Source organism: Palaemon carinicauda, chromosome 7, assembly GCF_036898095.1.
Source record: "Palaemon carinicauda isolate YSFRI2023 chromosome 7, ASM3689809v2, whole genome shotgun sequence".
Taxonomy (NCBI): Eukaryota; Metazoa; Arthropoda; class Malacostraca; order Decapoda; family Palaemonidae; genus Palaemon; species Palaemon carinicauda.
Genome location: NC_090731.1, coordinates 114,886,786 through 114,909,932, shown reverse-complemented (window position 1 = coordinate 114,909,932; position 23,147 = coordinate 114,886,786). Strand labels below are relative to the sequence as shown.

The 23,147-nt window shown below is 48.5% G+C and overlaps 1 protein-coding gene across 3 annotated transcripts in view; it reads right to left on the bottom strand.

Annotated features, from left to right (window-relative positions):
* LOC137643987 (probable phosphorylase b kinase regulatory subunit beta) overlaps window positions 1-23,147 on the bottom strand; it is a 647,361-nt gene that overhangs the window by 588,543 nt on the left and 35,671 nt on the right. For all 3 annotated transcript variants that reach the window (XM_068376819.1, XM_068376818.1, XM_068376820.1), the window contains exon 2: window positions 20,126-20,250. In XM_068376819.1, coding sequence (XP_068232920.1) covers window positions 20,126-20,250 — 125 coding nt within the window. The remainder of the gene's footprint in view (window positions 1-20,125; window positions 20,251-23,147) is intronic.

Below are 23,147 nucleotides of genomic sequence, written 5' to 3'. Positions count from 1 at the left end.
TAATATGACAAATTAGGAGATAATTTGTATTCTTCCTAACTATACAAACCTTAGCTATTTAATATGGGTATTACTTTCGGCGTAGCTGAAATGACGAGCCATTAGAAATTTAACGAGGGTTTACTACCGCACCGCTAGTTAGCTGGGAGTAGGGAGGGTAGCCTGCTACCCTCCCCCCATCACACACCTGTGTTCTGAGCTCACTTCTGAGGACTTCAAGGGGGATAGGGCTGGCGGGCAAGTTTGATTAAATAGTTAAGGTTTGTATAGTTAGGAAAAATACAAATTATCTCCGAATTTGTCGTTTGTTCCGTAACTGAAATACAAACCACGCTATTTAATATGGGTGACTCAACCCTTAGGAAGGGGGGAAAAGTCCCAGCCATACTGGCTTTTGGCTTTTGCCCGGGGACTCATTATCTAAGTGTGTCAGCACTCAACAATAAAGAGTCCCTGCACCTCGCTCGCACCTTGCTATGTAAGGGCTGCGGCCTACATAAGCTGTGTGTGAAGGATTATGTGTGACTCGTCCTAGGAAGTTGTCCTGAAGTTCTTTAGATGGAAACTTTAGGCCAGGACTCTCCCAATATCACCTCGTTAGGGTATGGGGACGTGACAGTATTAACTTAATACTAGGAACACAAGGAAACATGGTTTACCTGCAGTGGTTTGAGGTCAGCTGTGCAGAGAACCCAGGATGCTGCTTTCCCCAAGAGAGGGAAGGATGAAGAAAAGAATAAGGGCCAGACATACCTTTTCTTTCATGCAGACTAAAACCGGGTAACAATGCCCTCAACCCTCTGCTACTTGTCCATTAAGGAGCCTGAGGTTTAAACCAGCTGTTGTGCAGCCACCACAGGGTCAATATCAAACCTCCTGTGGGTCATGTCTTGCAGGTAGTGGGCTGTGAAGGTCGTCTGACACTTCCACACCCCTGCTTGTAGAACCTGCGTCATGAGAAGTTCTTCTTGAAGGCCAGGGACGTAGCTACGCCCTTGACATCATGCGCTCTAAGGCGACATGACGGAGGAGTGTCTGGATTCAGAGACATATGGATCACCCTAGGAATCCATGCCGAAATGTCATTCTTGGTGACCCTCCTCTTTGTTCTCCCAGTGCTCACAAACAAAGCTTGCACTTGGGGACGAATGTAGCCGTTCTTTGAGATATAACCTCAGACTCCTTACTGGACACAGTAGGGGATGGTCGGGGTCATGTGTTACAGAACAAAGACTCGAAATCCGGAAAGAGTCGAATCGAGGATCCGCCACTCCCGGATTCTGTGTCTTAGCCAAAAACTCAGAGCCGAATCTGAACGTTACCTCCCCTCATCCCCTTGCATGGGTAATGTCATTCGAGAGACCATGAAGTTCACTGACTCGCTTGGCCGAGGCCAAAGCTAGTAGGAACACCGCCTTCCAAGTTAGGTGGCGATCAGAAGCCTGGCGTAATGGTTCGTAGGGAGGTCTCTTATGAGACCTGAGAACTCGAACCACATTCCATGGAGGAGGTCTCTCTTCCGACTGAGGGCAGGTAAGATCATATCTTCGTATGAGTAGGGAAAGTTCCAGCGAGGAAGAAATGTCCACTCCTTTGAGCCTGAAGGCAAGACTTAAGGCTGAGTGATAGCCTGTCATTGCCGAGACTGAAAGGCGCATTCTTCCCGCAAATATACGAAGAACTCCGCTATCGCTGGAATAGTGGTATCGAGTGGAGAGATACCCCTTCACGACTCCAACCACAGAAAACTCACCACATTGCCTGGTAGACCCCTGCGGATGACCTACGCAGGTGTCCAGACATCCCGTTCGCAACTTGTTGCGACAATCCTCTCTTAGTGAGGAGATGCTGGATAGTCTCCAGGCGTGAGGTCGAAGCGAAGCTACAGCTTTGTGAAAGATGTTGGCATGTGGTTGTCTAAGTAGATTGTGTCGTAGAAGGAGCTCTCTCGGTAACTCTGATAGGGGTTGCAGAAGGTCCGGAAACCATTCCGTGTGATGCCATAGCGTAGCTATAAAGGGTCATCGAGAGATTGACCGATATTCTGGTCTTGTTGAGCACCCTCCTCATCAGACAGAACGGAAGAAAAGCGTACACGTGGGTGCTGTCCCACCGTTGTTGGAAGGCATCTTGCCAGAGTGCCTTGGGATCTGGGACTGGGGGGCAATACAGCGGGAGCTTGAAGTTCAGCACTGTAGCAAACCGATCCACAGTCGGGTAACCCCACAAAGTCAGGACTTTGTTGGCTACTGAATGATCCAAGGACCACTCGGTACTCATTATCTGAGACGCTCTGCTCAGACTGTCGGCGAGCACATTCCCTTTGTCTGGAATGAGGCGAGCCGATAGAGGAATCGAGTGGACTTCGGTCCATCTCAGTATCTCTACTCAGAGATGGGATAGCTGCATTGAAAAGGTACCTCCTTGCTTGTTGATGTAAGCCACTACTGTGGTGTTGTAGCTCATCACACCACAGAATGATCCGCCAGGTCTTTGTTGGAACTGTTGAAGGGCCAGGAAGGCGGCCTTCATCTCTAGCAGATTCATATGGAGGCCCTTTTCCGATTCTGACTACAGGCCTGAGGTACTATAGTACAGAACGTGTCTCCCCCCCCCTTCTTTTGAGGTGTCCGAAAACAGCATCCAAACCGGGGAAGGAAACGAGAAGATCCATTCTTCTTCGTAGGTTCTCGCCTGTCACCCACCACTGGCGGTGCGTCAGTTCCGCAGGATCCATAGGGATCATGATGTCCGGAGAATCGCAGTCTTGATTCCACTAGGACCTGAGTCGCTCCTGGAGAGACCTCCTCCTGAGGCGACCGTTGAGAACTAGACGAGCCAAGGGTAAAAGATGACCGAGGAGACGTAACCACGATTGGGTTGGAAGCTCTTCTCGTCTGAGGAAAAGGCTTGCGACTCTTCTCAGCCTTGCTATCCTGTCGTCTGATGGAAAGGCCTTATGGAGATTAGTGTCTATAATCATGCCTAGGTGAACCAGTCTTTGATTGGGCAGCAGAGCAGACTTCTCGAGACTTACCATGACCCTTAGGTCCTGGCAAAGTCCTAGAAGTTTGTCTCGGTGTCAAAGAGGGAATGACTCCGAGTCTGCTAGAATCAGGCAGTTATCTAGATAATGGAGGAGACGGAAGCCGATCCCGAGTGTCCACGATGATATTAGGGTGAACACTCTGGTGAAACCCTGTGGTGCTGTGGAGACCGAAACACGGCACCTTGAACTGGTACTCATTGTTGTCTATGCTGAATCCTAAGTACTCCCTTGAAGACGGATGGACTGAGATCTGGAAGTACGGCCTTCAGGTCCAGTATACACAAGAAGTCTTGCGGTTTGCTGCAAGACTGACTGTGTCTGCGGTCTCCATGCTGACCGGAGTTTGCTTTAATCTGGGCTTCTGCATGCAGAGTTCACCCCCTTGCTGATCCCATGGCAAGGGTGCTAAATGACACCAGATTCGTCCTCAGGGGAGGTAGAGGGGTTGTGAACAGGACGCGATATCCCTGACTGATTACGGAAATCATCCAGGAAACGGCCCTGAGTTGCCACAACCTGTCTGCGCAACCCTGTAGGTATCCCGCCACTGGCGGACATGCAGGGGAACTGCCAATCCTAGCGTTTGCGGCCTCGGCTGCTCCTTCTGGGATTCTTCCCTCCCCTGGGGAACTACTTGCCTTTCTTGTCCTTGACCAGAAAGGGCTTAGACCCCACTGTCTTAGCTGCCGTTGTTTCGGTGGGACGTGGTTGCTGAGGTGCTGGAGGTTTATAGGGCTTGAATGTCAAAGCCTCATATAGGAGGGAGTCTTGATGACTTCCTACACCTCTCAGCTGCCTGCTTCACATCCTTAGGATCAAACAGGTTCGTTCCCATAACGAAAGAATGTCTGAGCCTGTAGATTTTGGTGCTAGGGGACTCCCGGTACTGTCTTGGAGTCCTTTGACTCCCTCCCGGGAGGGATGCAGAACTCCAACCATGACGGAGGCAGGCTCTTCTCCACCCCTTTTCGAGAAGACTTTACCACACGAGGTGGGGTTTCCCTCAATGGTGTGATTGGGGAACATCTCACCTCCTGTGACTCTCCTGAGGGCGGGAAAACTTCATCCGAAGGTGAGGGAGAAAAGTCTGAGGGGGGAGAGTGCCTGCCTTGAAGACTTACGAGGAGACAGCTACGTTCCCGGAGAAGTTACCTCGTCCAAAACTACTTTTTCCTCTTCGGGGGAGTAGATGCAGCCAAGGATTTGTGGCTCGACTCAGAGAGAACAGCTTAAAAGCCTGTGCTACCGCTCTGATTAGAGTCCCAAACCAGGCTGCTGTCAGACACTCCCTCTGGAGGGGAAGTCGCCTGTAAATAGATAAGGAAGCCATGTCCCTGGGCCTTTCTGGAACCCCCCCCCCGCGGGCAAGCGCATTGTTCTGTGCTTGGGGGGGGGAATGTGGCGATGGCGCCCTTACCGCACGATGTCCAGTAGCCTCGCGCGGGGGAGGGCATTGGCGATTGCGCTAGGGAGCACGCTGGCCCTCGCGCGATGGGGAATACCCGGGGGTCGCGTGCAAGAGACTGTCGAAGTGCTGATGCGCGCGCGAGACTACATAGAGTGCGCAGGAATCAGATTGATGTGCAGGATCAGAATGAAGAGCCCGTGTGGACCAAAATGTTGGCACGCATGCGCGCGCCGATATGCACAGAAGACCATCGGTGCGCGCGAGCGCGCAAGACTATTGGCGCGCGCGCGGGACACCATTGGTACCTGCGCGCGGAAAAGATCGTCGGCGCTTGAAGATCGTCAGCGCTTGCACGCGTAAGAAGATCGTCGGCGGGGCTTGAAGATCGCCGAAGCTTGAAGATCACCGGAGCTTGCACGAGTAAGAAGATCGTCGGCGCTTACGCGCGTGAGATCGTCGGCGCTTACGCGCGTGAGATCGTCGGCGCTTGCGCGCGTACGAAGATCGTTGGCGCTTGTGCGCGTGAGAAGATCGTCTGTGAGAGCGCACTAGGTTGAAGGGTCAGCTGACAGGACGATCAGGAACTGGGATGTGTCCTTAATAAGGGCGGGCATCCGCCGATGAGGAACGTAGGCAGGTCTGCTTTAGAGTCCAGGGCTGAAGTCCTTCGTTGCAGCGCAAGGTTGAGCTGGAAGATCGGTGGGTCAGCTGGCAGGACGATCAACACTAGAAGTTCTGCTTGATTCTCCGAGGCGGGGTCTCTATGAGATACCTCTCCCGCAAACGAGAGAGGTGCCCTTCGTAGAAGAGACTTGGAAACACTCGCAGGCTGAAGCACTGGAGAGCGCCTGTGTGCAATGTCAGGAAACTCCATCGATGTGAGCGTTGGCGCGCAAGGGAAACCTGGCGCTTAAAGGAAGAATGTGCAGTATTTGCCCATACGCCCTTTATTTCCCGAAGGGATCGATGCCTGTTTAACAACAGGATGCGTTGGTGCCCACAGTGCATCAGTAGGTTTAGGAGATGGCGAACGAATCAGCGGAGAGGTCCGAATCAGCAAGCTGATCTAATCAGGAACAATCCTCCGAAGAGCAGACTCTATGAGTGGCCTCTTTCGCGAACGGGAGAGGTGAACACTTCGTAGGAGAGACTTGAAGACACTGTTGATGGCGCCCCTTGGGGCCGTTGGATCAGCAAGCTGACCTTATAAGGAGCAATCCTCCGAAGAGGAGTCTCTATGAGTGGCCTCTCTCGCGAACGAGAGAAGTGAACACTTCATAGAAGAGACTTGCCAAGACCGTACTCCACCCCTGAAGGAAGGGAAACTCAGCAAGGGGGGAGAAAAGTCTGGCCGAAGAGCAGCACAGTAGTTGACGGCGATGAATTATTAAGGTATGGGAAGTTCTACCTCTGCAGGGAGAAGATCTCACACCTGGGGAGCGAACCTCCCTCGGAAGGGAAGTTACCTACCCCTGGAGGCGAACCTCCTTTAGCATTTTAATATGATCTTAAGTGCTGGCATGTTGTCACGGGAGAACTTCTAAGAGAAGAGATAACGCCCATGACGACGTCCTTTGAGGGATGGCAGCGACAGCAGACTCCCCAGGCACAAACAGGACAGCTCTGCTTCGTTGGCACTCTTTAGTCAAACAAAGAAAAACTGCATAGTTAACTGGGAAAATAATATTAAATAATTATTCAACAGAAATTTCCCAGGGAGGAACTCCGAAGAGTAACCCCGAGGGAATAGCAAAAAATAAGAATTAAAAATTAAGTATGCGCCCTCCTCCCCCACTGACATTCACGGGAGAAGGGGGAGGAAGGAGAAACTGTAATGAAAATAAAAAATTTTAAGTAATTTTTATTTTTCCTAACATACTTACCGAGAACTACTTTCTTTTGGAGTCACTTGGTGATCTCTCTTTCTCGACCAAGGTTTTTCGCGCCGTTACCCCCCTATTCCGTTCTCTACATAGGCCTACCCCGCCGCCAAGGAATGCGCCCCGAGGGCAGGATTAGGGCAGGTCACTGCTTCTCTGGGTCATTCTCCTCATCAAGTTCGTCGTATAGCCCAACTTGGCAATGGAAGGATGGCACTCGGGGACGGAAGGGAGGGCCATTACCCGAAAGTAGTTCTCGGTAAGTATGTTAGGAAAAATAAAAATTACTTAAAATTTTTTATTTGTTCCAACACAAAATACTTACCGAGAACTACTTTCTTTTGGAGACTTATACTTTAGGAGGCGGGAGTGCTATTCTGACACTTGACTCGGCACGTAGGGCCTAGAGGGCTATGGAATGCGGGGGCCTATCAGAGTGCGGGAGTGAGGGTAACTGCGCAACCTTACGCTATTATCTAAGACTTACCTCTTAAAAAATTCTTCTGACGATTCCCTCCGGATGTAGTCGCGAAGAATGTGTTCATCGTTGGGGACAGCCTCTGGCCTTACCGCTACACAGCCTGGAGGGCGGCCATGACTGTCCCAATGGAGAACCCATCCAAGGATTTCCTTGAATAATCCTTGAGGTAGTGGGCAGTAAAGGTTGACTGGTGCGACCAAGTGCCTGCCTGTAGGATCTGCCCCACCGCCATGTTTCTCTCAAAGGCCAAGGAGGTGATCAGACCCCTGATGTCATGGGGCCGGGGAGTGCCTGGCACTGCCATTTTATCCTCTTCATAGGTTCTAGCGATGACTTGTCTCAGCCAGAAGGAAATGGTGTTCTTGGAAACTTGCTTCCTATTAACACCTGTGGAAACGAAGAGGTTTTTGATACCTGGTCGGAGTGAGAGACGTCGAATGACAAACCCTGGATCTCTCCCACTCTCTTATCGGACGCCAAGGCCAGCAAGAAGACGGCCTTGAGGGTGAGATCTTTGTCCACGATATCCTTCAAGGGTTCAAAGGGGGAACGACACATCATCTTCCAGACTTTGCCTAAGTCCCACTGGGGCACCTTTCCAGCCTGAGGGGGGCAAGACTGCTCGAAGCTTTTGACAAGCATCGCTATGTGTCTCGAGGCACCCAGGTCGATGCCCTTCAGGAGGAAGACTTGGCCTAAGGCAGCCCGAACCCCTTTTTATGGCTGGGATTGACATCCCTGCTTTGTCCCTGAGAAACACCAGAAAATCTGCTATGTCTGGGACAGAGGCCTTAAGAGGTCTAATGTGCCTCTCAGAGCACCACTTCGTGACGGAGGTCCATTTTGTCTGGTAGACCGCGGTTGACGACTTTCTCAGGAATAGAGACATTCTCTTAGCCGTGGAGGAAGAATATCCTTCTTTCTTCAGGAGCCGCTCTTTAGTCTTCAGTCGTGAAGACGTAGGGAGAGTGGGCTGTCGTGGAGCTTGAGAAAGTGAGGCTGGTGCAGAAGGTCTGACCTGGCGGACAGAGGCCACGGCGGTTGACTCGAGAGGTCTTTTAGATCCGCGAACCACTTTCTCTCTCCGGCCACCAGGGTGCTACCAAAGTCATCTTTAGGTTTCGGGCCGTCTTTACTCTGTTGAGCACTTGTCATATCAACGTGAAAAGGAGGAAAGGCGTACACATCCAGATTGTCCCACTTCTGCTGAAAAGAGTCTTCTAAGGATGCTTTCGGGTCTGGTACAGGGGAGCAATAGACTGGGAGTTGGGCGTTGAGGTTGTTGCCAAGAGGTCAACCACCGGGGAACCCCAGCGTTGAATGATGAGCTTGGCTATTCCTGGGAGAAGGGACCATTCTGTCCCTACTATGTGGCCCATTCTGCTGAGGCCGTCGGCCAGAACGTTTTTCTTCCCGGGAATGAACCTTGCTAACATCACCACTTGATTTTCTTCCGCTCAATCTAGACTCTCTATGGTGAGATTGCACAACTCCTTCGATTACAAGTACCCTGCTTCTTTATGTATGCCACTACCGTGGCGTTGTCGCACATCCACGCCACGGTGTTCCCCTTTAGCAGACTTGCGAAGTGTAGGCACGCCTTCTGGACTGCTTCCAACTCCAAGACATTGTGTGGAGTTGCCTCTCCCCTTCCAACCAGGTCTCTCGTGCCGTTTCGTCGAGGGGAAGGGCTCCCCATCCCTGGTTGGAGGCGTCTGTGAACAGTAGTAACTCGGGAGGGCCGGTCCCGAAGGTCGTCCCCTTGAGTGAGTTCGACTGGCAATGCCACCATTCTAGGGAAGGTCTCGTGTTTGGAAGGACTGGGATTAGCACCTGCTGTGAATCCGTCTGTCACCAGAGGTTCCTGAGATTCCATTGGATAGATCTGAGCCTTACCCTCCCTTGGGGAACTAGGTTCTCCAATGAGACCAGGTGACCTATCTGCCTCTGCCAGTCTTTCGCCCTCCTGGGGTGTTTTGACAGGAACGGCTGACTAATGTGCCTGAGGTTTCTTATCTTATCCTCCGAAGGGAAAATTTTCCCCGAATGATGTCTAATGTCATTCCCAAGTAGTTCATTCCGGTGGATGGGGATAGATTTGACTACTTCGGGTTGATTACGCTCCCCAGATCCTTGCAAAACTGGAGGAGACTTCTCCCTTGTCCCTCCAAGAGGACCATTGAGGCGGAAAGAAGCCACCAGTCGTCCAGGTATCTGATAAGGCGGATGCCTAGTTCGTGAGCCCCCACTGCGACAGCCGTGGAGACTCTCGTGAACACTTGGGGCGCTGTTGACAGACCAAAGAAAAGGGTCCTGAATTGCAGGATCTGGGAACCCTATTTCACCCGGAGGAACTTCCGACCCGAGGTGTGGACCGGAATCTGGAAGTATGCGTCCTTGGGGTCGATGGTCATCATATAATCTTTCTCCCTCAAGGATAGCAGGACTGAATTCTGAGTGTCCATTTTGAAGTCCGTCTTCTTGACGAACCTGTTGAGAGCTGACAGATCTATAACCGGTCTCCACCCCCCCGGTCGCTTTCTCCACCAGGAACAGGCGACTGTAGAAACCTGGCCCTGGGAGAAGAACTTCTTCCATGGCACCCTTCTCTAGCATGGACGACACCTCCTCTTGAAGGGCGGTCCTCTTTAACGGGTCTTTGGGATCTAGCCATTCTATCTGGTTGGCCGGAAAAAGCGGGGGTGGTTCCGTTAGGAACGGAAGTCTGTAGCCCTCCTTTAGTACGGACACTGTCCAAGGTTCTGCTCCTTGAGCCTTCCATGCTTGCCAATGATGTCTGAGGCATCCTCCAACCCGAGGGTTGGGCGGGGATAGGGGGCCTCCCACTCTTATCTTCTTCTAGAGGGGCGGCCTGATCTGCCTCTCCTAGAGGCGGAGTAACCCGACCTGAAGGAGCTTGAGGGCACTGGAGCTCCCCTGCGGGGGGGGGGCTGAGGCGTTGCGGACCAGGAGGAAGAGGGGGGCTTCTCTCCTCGTAGTGCTGGTAGAGGCTTGGGGTGTCGCGGCACTATCTGAGACGGACCTCTTATAGGGCGGTCTCCTAGGAGTCGTAGGTCTGGGGACGTTAGCCTCCTTCTTTTTCAAGACCTGCTCTATTATGGCTTCTAGTTCCTTCCGAGGAAACAGAGACTCTCCCCACAGGGGAAAGCTGCGAATGGCTCGCGTCTCCCTGTCCGGTACCTTCCAAGACACCTTCGCCAGAACAGTGTCTCGCTTCCAGAGCACCCAGTTAGCTGTTAGTGCGAGAGACTGATATATCAATAACCTAAGGGTTTTACCCCCGGAGGTAATGAGGTCCCTCCGTAGGCCTTGCTGGACAGGGTCCTCGGGGTCAAAGGAGGCTTGTACACCTTCCAAAGTGTAAGCCCACCAGTCCAGCCAAGAGGAGACGTTTACTAAGTCCCTCGACATTTTCTCCATCATGGAGGCTTCTGCTGGCGAGAACCAGACTGGGGCCGAAGAGGCTCTACCGTCTGAAACGCCTTGACTAAGGATGTCTACTGCTGACCCCACCTTAAAGGTTGGGGGGCCTCGGCATTGCTGGCCACTACCTTGTCGACATACTCCTGCTCTAGGACTAGATCTCGGGTTAGAGGAAGTGCTAGGGACGTCTTAGGTTGGGAGGGAGTCTGCATGATCCTCAAAAGGCTTGACTTCCAGGAAACTTCATCCGTAGTCACAGGTTCCGGTACTTGTGGTGCCTTCTGAAAAGGCTAACCACTCTCCTATAGACGGAGTCCTCCGTCAGGGAGCCCTCCTCTCCGTCAGCCGAGGTCTCGGCTTGGGGCCGGGGAGCTGGGTTACCGGGCACGCCGACTGGACGTCTAGCTCTTTGGGGCCAGGGGCGCCGTTCTGCCGAGGTACTGGATTTCATCTGCGGGGACGTCCGCACCAGGGGCCTGGGTTAACGCAGGCAACGCTGGTTCAGCGGGGACTCTCGTCCGCCCAAGGGGTCTGGGTGCCGAGGATGCGGTTCCCGTGGGCTGACCCGACAGCGGGAACCGTTCCTTCTGACCGGAAGGCCGCACCAGCTGGGCTGGTTCGGCCAGGCCGCCCGACAAGAAGTGCGTTTCCCCCCGCTGGGCGGGGTTAATCGGAGGCTTCGGGGACTTACGCTTACCTGTAGAGTCCTTCCTACGGCTTGATCTCGAGGAGCCGGGTCACCGGGCACTCCCCGGGCGCTTCGGTTCTGGAATACCAGGCACTCCCTTGCGGTGGTACCGGTCTTCCCCGGCGGGGAGCTCCGCATCAGGTTCGGGGTCAGAACCGGCATCGCCGTACCGTCGAGGACTACTGTTCGTGTATTCTCTCTGGAGGACGCGGACGCAGATCCCCGTAGGCTGACCCGACGGAGGGAACCGTTCCTTTTAAGTCCGAGGGCCGAACAAGCTGTGCTGATTCGGCCAGGCAGCCCGTAAAGAAGCCCGGTTACACCCGCTGGCGGGGTGAACCGGAAGCTTCGCGGTCTTACGCCTGCCTGAAGAGGCCTTCTCGCATTTCTCCCTGCGAGGGTTATATCTGCGTCTGGAGGATGGCCTTCGTGGGGAGAAAAACCCTGGGTTGCCGGTCCGGGGAACGCTGCAATACAGACCTGGGAGGCTCCTTCTCGGCGAGGCCCTCGGCTGCAGAAGAGACTGAAAAATACACTAAGAGACTGGAGAAGAATTAGGGACATTTTTCCCCCACATGGGGTCATCAGAGGAGACGTGGCCTGCTTGCACCAGGACTCCGTCTCCCCACACACTCTTGAAAGTAGTACTTACCTCGAACTACTTCTTAAGAGTTATCTTCTCCACAATAAACCAACCTTGTCTCCTACTCTGGGCAGGAGAGGGTGGTAGGGAAGCTCTGTCAGGCGAGACGCCCGGCGCTAGTCTTCTTAGGCGAACCCTTCGTCGCCTACTTCTTCTTGGTGCTATACCGCACCCACTCAAACTCCTGGGGAAGAGCAATGGGCACTTTCCCGCAACTGACTTACCTCGTCCCCTACTCTGGGTAGGGGAAGATGGCTGTATAAGAATCTCTATTCGACGAGGCATCGGGAATTAAGTGGCGAGGAGAGGCTCGTTTTCCTATGAGCGTCTTGGATGTATTCTTCCTCTTGGTGCCGAAGTGCACTCATTGCACTACGTTCCAGGACTAGTAGTCCTGACACGTGGTTGAAGGGGAACATAAGCTGCCCCTACACGGCTAACACCGAGGATAAGGGGAGGAAGAATGATTTATTGTAAAATTGTTCCCTTCAGCTATTAATTCCTTGAAGGAAATCAAGGAATACTGTTCCATAACGCACACAACGCACGACACAAGCACTTAAGGAAATGAATTAAACACCGGGTAAGCACACGGTTGAAAAGTGAACGCACAGGAACACTTGGGAAAGCACACTGCGAAAAAACACAAGTCCCCACGCTGGGAACACGTGGAACACTAAACGCGCACAAAGGATCGAGAGAGACGAGAGTGAGGTGTGAACACCTCATGACCAAAGAACTTAATGGGGAGAATGACCCAGAGAAGCAGTGACCTGCCCTAATCCTGCCCTCGGGGCGCATTCCTTGGCGGCGGGGGTAGGCCTATGTAGAGAACGGAGTAGGGGGGTAACGGCGCGAAAAACCTTGGTCGAGAAAGAGAGATCACCAAGTGACTCCAAAAGAAAGTAGTTCTCGGTAAGTATTTTGTGTTGGAACAAACAGAATTATAACAGAATTATAATTATCTAAATCACCTAAGAATGTTCACTAATAGTGAGAACCGCTGACCCCCCGTGAAGGGAAGTGTTCCCCACGGAGAAAGCTGAAAAGTTAAAAATGATATTTTCATAATAAAATAAATTTTTGAATATACTTACCCACTGGTTATGTAAAGAGCTGAAGTCTCCTGACGCCCTGGCAAAAATTCAAATTCTCGCGCTATCGAAGATATGGCCGGTGTATACCCGCACCCTAGCGGTAGTTCAGGTGGAGCAACAACACACCTTCAGTTCTTCCATGCCTCATAGCAATACCACAGGTAGTCTCTGGAGGGGAGGAGGGTGGGTGTTAAATTTATATAACCGGCGGGTAAGTATATTCAAAAATTTATTTTATTATGAAAATATCATTTTTAAATACAAAACTTACCCGCTGGTTATATAAAGAGCTGATTGACACCCATTAGTGGTGGGTCAGAGACAGCAACATATTGAAAAATTCACTTAAGGGTTACATACAACAAACTTAAGCGGTTCTCACCTGATAAGGAAGCTGACAGCAATGATACTCTGCCTCATTTCGTCCGCTATCCTTAAAAGATCCAGTGATCCACTCGGGCTGAAAATCTCTAGGAACTGTCAAACGGTACAATCACCTATAACATGACAGAACCTCAACTAATACCCTTGTTCCGGGTGCACTCTAGGAACAAATTGACCACCTAACCAAATCAAAGATTGCGGAAGACTGACAACCAATCTCCACAAACAACCATAACAAACGAGTTCCAAGAGATAGAAAAGGGGTATTAGGAAAAAGGGAACGTAGTGGTAGATCATTCACCTACTATCGCATTCGCCGCTACAAAAGGACCCAACGTAAAACAGTCCTCATAGCGAGTCTGAACATTTCTCAAATAATGGGATGCAAAAACAGACTTACTTCTCCAAAAGGTTGCAGAGAACGGTTCTGTTTAAAGGCCAATGAAGTCACTACCGCTCTGACTTCATGTTTCTTTACTTTGAGAAGCCTCTGATCCGTCTCATCACATTGAGCATGAGCTTCTTGAATTAACAATCTAATGAAAAAAGACAAGGCATTCTTTGACATGGGCATCGAGGGTTTCCGAACTGCACACCACAGAGCGTCTGAGTTACCCCTCAGATTCTTAGTCCTGTCCACATAAAGTCGTAACGCTCTAACTGGACAGAGAACCCTTTCTAGTTCATCTCCCGCCAAATCAGAAAGGTTAGAAATCTCGAAGGATTTGGGCCATGGCCGAGTAGGGTTTTCATTCTTGGCCAGAAACCCCAGCTGTAAAGAACAAATGGCTTTTCCATTCCGAAAACCAATGTTCCTGCTTAAAGCGTGTACCTCACTAACTCTTTTAGCAGTGACAAGGCCAACCAGAAACAGAGTTTTCAAGGTTAAATCCTTAAAAAAAGCAGTGTGTAAAGGCTCAAATCTGTCACCCATGAGAAATTTAAGGACAACATCCAAATTCCAGGCAAGGGGAGCCGTTTGAATCTTCTTGGTTGTATCAAAAGACCTAAGCAAATCTTGTAGATCCTTATTATTAGAAAGGTCTAACTTCCTGTGTCTAAAAACTGTTGCCAACATACTCCTGTAACCTTTAATAGTAGATGACGAGAAGTTATGTTTAAATTTAAGGTCTATGAAAAAATCCGCTATCTGGGTTAGAGAGGTACTGGAAGAGGAAATTGCGTTAGTCCTACACCACTCTTTGAATAACTCCCACTTGGACTGATACACCTTGATGGTTGAAGATCTCCTTGCCCTCGCAATTGCCTTGGCTGCCTTCTTCGAAAATCCTCTAGCCCTAGCGAGTTTTTCGATAGTCTGAAAGCAGTCAGACGTAGAGCTCGGAGGTTTTGATGATTTCGGGCCAAGTGAGGTTGTCTGAGAAGATCGGGTCTTATCGGAAGGCTTCTCGGGAAATCTACCATCCATTCCAGTACCTCTGGAAACCAGCTCCTTGACGGCCAGAACGGAGCTATCAGTGTCATTCTGGTCTCTTCGTGGGATATGAACTTCTGAATCACTTTGTATAGAATCTTGAATGGAGGGAAAGCATAAACCTCCATGTGTGACCAGCTCATTAGAAAGAAGTCTATGTGCAAGGCTTCGGGATCCGGAACCGGAGAGCAGTAACACTCCAGCCTTTTCGTCTTTGCGGTGGCAAAGAGATCCACGAGAGGACGACCCCATAACCGCCACACACTCTTGCAGACGTCCTGGTGTAAAATCCATTCTGTGGAGAGAACCTGACCTTCCCTGCTGAGTCTGTCTGCGCTCACATTGTTGAACCCCTGGATGAATCGAGTCAAAAGAGTCACCTTCCTTTCCTCTGCCCATATGAGAAGAAGTCTTGCAATCTCGTACAGAGACCAAGAGTGGGTCCCGCCTTGTTTCACAATATAGGCCAGAGCTGTCGTGCTGTCCGCATTGATTTGGACTACTTTGCCCCTGATCTGCTTCTCGAAGCCTATGAGAGCCAGATGAATAGCCAAAAGCTCCTTTTGGTTGATGTGGAGAGATGATTGCTCCAAAGTCCAAGTCCCCGAAAGCTCCTTCTTCTCTAGAGTGGCTCCCCACCCCGAGTTTGAGGCGTCGGAACACAACGCGAGGTCTGGGCTCTTCTGAAGTAAAGACAAGCCTTCTCTCAGTCTGGGTTCGTTGTACCACCATTGAAGATGAGACTTGATGGAAATCGAGATGGGAACGCATTCCCTGTCGAGGTTGTCCCCTTTCTTCCAATGGCGATTGAGATGAAACTGAAGAGGACGCAAGTGCAACCTCCCCAGGGTTACGAACTTCTCTAATGATGAGAGAGTCCCCAGAAGGCTCATCCAATCTCTTACGGAGCAAAGTTCCCTCTTCAGGAAAGTTTGGACTTTTAGGAGGGCTGCCTGAATTCTCACCGAAGACGGAAAAGCCAAAAAACTACGACTGTGAATCTCCATCCCCAAATAAAGAATCTCCTGGGATGGAGTCAGTTGCAATTTTTTCGAGCTCACCAGGAGGCCCAGTTCTCTGGTTAGATCCAAAGTCATTTCTAGGTCCTTCAAACAACAATCGGCTGAGGAGGCTCTTATCAGCCAATCGTCCAGATACAGAGAGGCTCTGATTCCCCTCGAATGCAGCATGCTTGCTACATTCAGCATGATCTTGGTAAACAATAGAGGAGCCGTGCAGAGTCCAAAACAAAAAATCCTGAATTGGAAGACCTTGTTTCCGTCCATGAACCTCAGATAACGTCTGCAGCTGGGATGAATCGGAAGGTGGAAATAGGCATCCTGAAGATCTATAGAGACCATCCAATCGTCTTTCCTCACAGCCGCCAGAATTGTCTTCTGAGTTTCCATAGTGAACGTCGAATTTTGGACGTAACCATTTAGAACACTTACGTCCAGAACCGGTCTCCACTCTCCCGAACTCTTGGGTACTAAGAAAAGGAGGTTGTAAAACTGGAGAAGTTAAATCCTGCACTTCCTCTATTGCTTGCTTCTCTAATAAAAGAGACATCTGAAGACGCATGGCTTGCTTCTTCGGACCCCCTCTGTATTTGAGCGAAAGATCCACCGGATCTGTGACTAAGGGAGGATTTGCCAGGAAGGGGATCTTGTATTCCTCTCCCAAGCCTCCCAGAAGTGAATCAACCTGGCACCCACTGCTGTCTGAAGGAAAGGGCAGTCAGACTTTACCTCGGCCGGACTTGCCTCCTCTGCCTCTAAGTTTCCTTCCTTCTGGTTTGAAAGAGCCCCTTCCAGAGGATTTCCCATGAAAGGACTGATAAGGTCGAAAACCAGAAGAGGATTCCTTAGGCTTACGAGAGGAAAACGTCGAAGGCAGAACTTTTCTTGTCGTATTGGTTACTAAGTCGTGCGTGGCCTTCTGAGTGAGAGCAGTGGCAACTTCGCTTACCAACTCTTGCGGAAATAAGGTATTAGCCAAAGGAGCGAAAAGAAGGCCCGTTTTCTGGTAGGGAGACACTCCTGCAGAGAGTAAAATAGCACATCGTGGCCCTTTTCTTGAGGATTCCAGCCGTGAACAAGGCAGCTAACTCGTTGGAGCCATCCCTCACACCCTTGTCCAAGCAGGACATCAAATGAACCAGTCCACTAGTGTCCGTGTCCTTCATATCTGAGACCCTCTTACTCAAAGCTCCCAGAGCCCAGTCTAAGAAATTAAACACCTCGAAGGCCCTGAAAAGACCCTTAAGCAAATGATCGAACTCTGGAATAGATCACCAAATCTTCGTTTTCCTTAAGGCAAGACGACAAGACGCATCCACTAAACTTGAGAAATCCCCTTGGGCAGACGAAGGAAAACTCAAGCCCAACACTTCACCAGTCTTGTACCACACACTATATTTAGAAGTCAACCTTGCGGGTGGAAAGGCAAAGGCCGTTTTGCCAAAAGATTTCTTAGAGTCCAACCAGGAACCCATTAATTTCAAGGCCCGTTTAGAGGACCGAGAAAGAACCATCTTGGTATAAACTGGAACTTTGGTTGCTTAACCTAAGATGAACTCAAAAGGCGGAGAATGAGGGGCCACAGGAGAAAACTGCTTCGGAAAAATTCCAGTAAGAATCAACATAAACTTACGAAGATCAACAGCATGTTGATAAGGCTTCACTTCCTCATTCGCAGAAACTTCCTCTATAGGCTCGTCCACATCCGACTTTTCCTCAAGTTCGTCTTTTGGCAGTGCAGCAACTGCTGCAGCCTGAACTGAAGGAACAAAGTCTGGATGAGATTGCCTGAAAAGTCAACATCTGCATCCAACTGACGGGGAGAGGTCGAAGTTGATTGACGTGGAACATGGACGGGTAGACGTTCTTCGTAAACTAACAACTGCCGAGATCGCTTAGAGTCCGACTGCTGTTGACCAGATTGACGCTTGGACTCAGAAGGCAACTGCCGAAGATCACTGAGTGGACGCGTAGAGTCCGAAAACTGTTGACGCGAGCGATCAAAGCTGTCAAGATGTTGACGCTGAGAATCGATGTTTTGACGCAAAGCGTCCACTAGTTGTTGACGCGGGCGATCCACTTCTTCAAAACGTTGACGCGTCGCGTCCACTTGCCGACGCCAATATTCTTCCTCACGACCAGAAGACGAAAACCGTTCAACCAAACTTCTCTGACGTGACTCATCAAAACCAACCTGGTGTTGAACACTATGAATGGGAGACCGCCTAAGCGATAACTCGTCAACACCAGAGTCCATCGATCGCCTGTGCAAAAACTGGTCTGACGCCTGACGCCCAGACATACTGCCAACACCTGGTTGAAAAGAATCCATAAACGACGAGAGTTGTTCTTTCATAGTCACAAGCATAGACCATTTAGGATCTTCAGAATTCCTTAAAGGAATATTCGTTCCATCGTCACCGCGTATTTCGGGAGAAGAAAGCCAATCCGAAGGAAGAGGAGGAGCATGAATCGTAACAAGGTCTGAATCGGAAGGAATCTTATCAACATGAATACGGTGATCTGGACGCTTAGCCGGAGTGCAAGCGATGGGAGAACGGAAACGTTCCAGTGGGTCCCACGAACTACATCCTGGACGCACAGGCGATTCCTGACGCTGAGTAACTTCACGCGTCCGTTTAAGCGGTCTTGACGCGCGACGCCAGATCTCACTACCCGACCCTTCATCGGAAGACGGGGATAACGCATGAACCTCATCTTTCCTACGATGAGGGTGAACGGCCTGAGTTACGGCAACAGGAACGTTCGACGGGACGTCTGCACGATTGATGACACTTCCCGTTCCCTTAAGCCGTTCGACATTACTTCTCCCATGGGTTCGAGAGCTCGAAAGAGGTCTTAGGCTAGGTGAACGACAAGATCGTGCAGACGCACCCTCCACAACACTAAACACATTAGAAACACTTTTCACATTACTGAGAGATTCACGACTTTTCGGTACACTAAATTCAGACACCGAAACACTTTCCACAGTTCCGACAGAATCACGGTTTTCCAGTACCTTTAACTCAGAAAAAATCGTATTTCTATCTGCCGCTAAGGACTCGACTTTCTCACCAAGAGTCAAAATAGCGGTAAACATGTCTTTCATAGTAGGTTCCCTAACATAACGATCGTATGTTACAAAATCATCATCCGTTAAAGAAAGACACTTATTACATCTATCATCAAATGAACAAAATTTACCCCTACATTTCACACAAATATTATGAGGATCAATAGATCCTTTAGGAAGTCGAGTACGACACCCTTCACTAACACACCTACGTATAGCAGGGGAGGAGTCGGCCATTTTGAACGGTTACGTGAAAGACCGATGAGCAAAAAATAAGGGAAATATTAATAAAGATAATCTCAAATAAAAAGATTTCAAGATTAGAATAAAGAGAAAACAATTAACGATGGCTTAAACTCAGAAAAGAACGTTGTACATCACCAAACGACTTCCCAAAAGAGTAAAACCACGAGAGTGAACTTCAATATGACAGCCAGCTAGGCGGGCAGAAGAAGAACTAAAGGTGTGTTGTTGTTCCACCTGAACTACCGCTAGGGTGCAGGTATACACCGCCCGTATCTTCGGTAGCGCGAGAATTTGAATTTCTGCCAGGGCGTCAGGAGACTTCAGCTCTTTATATAACCAGCAGGTAAATTTTATATTTAAAATATACAATTAGATTTCATTAAAAATAATTGAGACAAATAAACGGAATAGCAACCCAACCCGCAACGGGAAAGGAGCTTCCGTAATAGTACGTAGTAGTAAGGGCTGAACGACCTCGAGTAGAGAGAGAGATTGTAGTCAATCTAAACTCCCCCATTCCCTTCGCTGAGAATCCAAGTTTCCCGTAGGAAAGGAGGAACAGCGAAGATAATAGATGAATGAAGAAAGTCCAGCGATGACGATTCCCCACAGCGGCCAAGTTAACGGAAAAGCCGAAGGAACGACCGATGGACCAAGAGGGAGAGGCCGTACCCGATGACGTGTAACCGTGGTGGCCTTGCACTACGCAGGAGTCATTGTCGAACATCACACACATAGAACAAAAACTGAAAAGAAAACGTACTACATTACTATACACATATATATACATAAACATGAAGAATGTTTATATATATTTACAAGTATAAGAAAAAGTAAGTAAAAAGACAAAAAGCATTAATGGCTGTCAAAGAGGCGAGGGCGAGAGCGGTGGGGTAGTAGACCCTCGTTAAATTTTTAATGACTCGTCATTTCAGCTACGCCGAAAGTAATACCCATATAAAATAGCGTGGTTTGTATTTCAGTTACGGAACAATTACCTATTTAATGCTTCTATTCTATATTTAAAAGTAAGAGGGGGAGTCCAGAGAGAGAGTAACTTTGAGTAGAGCTAGTGCGTGGAATGCGTACACACTCAACGCGGATTCTCTTGCACTGATTAAACCCTGCCCAGAAAAAAGTTGCCAGATACGCCTTTTTCATGATTATTCTTACGAGATGTCTAAACATTTTGAGAAAGGTAGCAATATTTTTGTAGGTGAGTGTACTTTGGAATATGATTGAACATTAAGTCTATTAAATAGCTCTAAAACTTACCAATGCCATAGTAGTGGTCAAGTCTCCTTACAGTATCATCATAACTTATCACCTTAAGATTTACATTTTGCTCAATATCTACACTGCTTGTCGTCTGATGCCTGCACCTTGATGTGTCCCCATGCCTAAAAATGAAAGAATTCAGAGGATAATTCATGGTGTACTACACTGTAAAGCTTCGTGTACTACACTGTACAGCTTCATAAACTGAAAATAAATTTATATAAAAACAGGGAAACATGGGCAGTACAGTATTGTACACTTATAAATGGATTAAAAAAGTTAAATACAGATACACAAAAAGTATTCACAGTAAACATTTATAAAGTACAGTGCCCTCTTTTTAACTTCCATGCATAAGTGCCTACATCCCTGTTCAAAAGTCTGCTTTAGGTATAACAAAAGAGATAGCCTGACCACAACCAGGTTATGATCCTAACAACTGGCTGTAAGTTAATATGGGTACAGAAACAAATAAGATACAGTACAATACAAACATCAAAATTAAAGTAATAGTACAAATTTGGAAATAATTTATATTTCCTACCGTTACAAACATAAATATGAAAAATTCCGAGATAATTTGTATTTTTCCCTAACAAATACAAACCTGGAGTTATTTATGTGGATATTCTTTCAGCGGCAGCTGGAGGTAGCCATTAGACTTTCATTGCGAGGAGGCAACCCTGCCTTACCACTTGAGCGGGTAGGCTGCGGGTGGCTGGGGGGTACGCAGAAGCCTCTATATAACGGATTTTGAGCAAAGCGAAAAATCTATTTTTGGGTGAGGTAGCCATGTCGTCCTGATGGAAGTTCCTTCATCAGTAGCTTCCTAGATATATTTGACTACAGTGATATATCCCAGAGTATTTACCAAAGGTATCCAGAATTCTAACACCTGGAGCGAATATCCCTTAAGATTCTAAGAAGGGATATCACGTAATACCAGAGGACGTATTCTTGACATGTTGCATAGGTATCTACACCCCTAATAGCGTTTTCGCTTCGAGGGGGAAAAGTAGCAAGAATATAGGAGAGTCGTTAAAAAGGCGATGCTCCTATCGTACTGAAAATAGTGCGCCAAATCGCCACCGCGCGGCGCCACCAAGCCATTCTTTGTAGCTTTGTAGGTGTTGCAGATACAGTACCATAGGGAGGGATTCATTATCCTTTTTGTCAAAAAGAGGGTGGGTCCATCAGGACGACATGGCTACCTCACCCAAAAATAGATTTTTCGCTTCGCTCAAAATCCGTTTTTTGGGCTCAGGCCATGTCGTCCTGATGGAAGTTTACCAGAGCATTAATGTATCTGTGGATTTTCAATAGTGTCGTATATCTCGAGATAAATTTTCCTTTTGGTCTTCTGGACCTAGAGACACTTGATGTTACCGTTATACATCATTCAACTGATCATAGAATATGTCAGTGCTTCCTGCCCCCTATAGGGAAGAGTTTGAGTAGACTCTAGGAAAAAACCCGAGGATTGTGAGTTCAAGGAACAATCTAGCAAACAGTTTGTATATTAGTGTCGTCATACACGTAAAGCATAGTTTGTACTTAGATGGTATTAATCTGTATAGGTTACTGATACCTCCCGGGTCTGGATGTTAGAGACAGACAGGTTTGTATACGTGTAGGAAACCTTAATTCAGTAAGATAAACAGTTAGTACTATCAATTCTTACCTGTTTGCTTGGAACGATAATAACCTTAGATCCCAATATTTTACTTAAATATTAATAGAATCAAGATGCTCTGACTTTATTCTTAATCTAGAATATTTGAGGAGGAAGAGACTCAAAGATTCCTTCTATTATTTATTACAATAAAATTAGAAATCATGGTTGTAATCAATTACATATTACGCTGAACAATTCTGCATAAAAGCATAAATAGTAATAACAGAAAATAATAAGTTTCACCTGAAAAGGAAACGCTAGCCACTCTATGGAAATATGTATATTTCACTATGAATTCTGTAGTTACTAGGAACACTGTGCATATAAGTATGCATGGCACTTGTGTTAATCTATTATGCTTAATGTCACCTGTGTAGTTAGAACAGTCTGTAGTGCCCTTAATAGACATAACACTTAACATGATATACCTTGAGAGTCTATCATATACACCCTTCACTAAAAGTCCCGAATAGTGCACTGTTCTTCGCAGTAATCAAGCGGCAGGTTTTATTACACTGCCTGCCGCCACCACATGGAATTTTATTTCTTGTAATTACTTCGCATAGTGTTTGAAGAATACTCTAGATGACTTCCATCCAGTATAAGCACGAAGGTTTTCAAACGACATCGTCTGAAAGAAATTCAGAGATGAGGCAACTTTTCTCGGATCATGACCTGCGGGTGTACTGTCTGGATCCGCTCTGCGTATGAAATAGGTGATTTTCGCCCTTATCTGTTTCAAGGATAACGTTGAACCTGAAGTCTCTCCCCTGAAAAGATGACCTCCCTTAAAGTCTGAAGTTCTACGAAGATAGACCTTTAGGCATTCCACTGGGCAGAGGGATGCTTCTTCCTTCAGAGGGCAGATTCTCCAGGGACCCCATCTCTTAGTGGGCAGCTCATTCTTGGCGAGAAACGTCGGGTCCGGAAAGAGGTTCAGTTCTCCGCAGTCTGTGAACTGGATGTGGCCATCATCCCTCGAGAGGGCCACTATTTCGCTAACTCTGGCTCCTGAGGCTAGTGCAAATAAGAATATCACCTTTTGAGTCAAGTCTTTTAGTGAGCAATCTTCATTGTTCAGAGTTGATGCTAAGTGAACAACCTTAACCAAAGACCATGAAATAGGCTTTGGAGGGGCTGCGCGCCGAAGTTTAGCGCAGGCTTTAGGAGTCTTGAAGATTTCGTTAGAAAAGTCTACCTGGAAGGCATAAAGCACTGGTCTGGCTAGGGCAGATTTACACGTAGTAATCGCATTGGCTACTAAACCTTGTTCATGGAGATGGATGAAGAAGGACAAACAGAAATCCGTAGAAATCTCCTTAGATTTCTTCGATTTGACAAAGG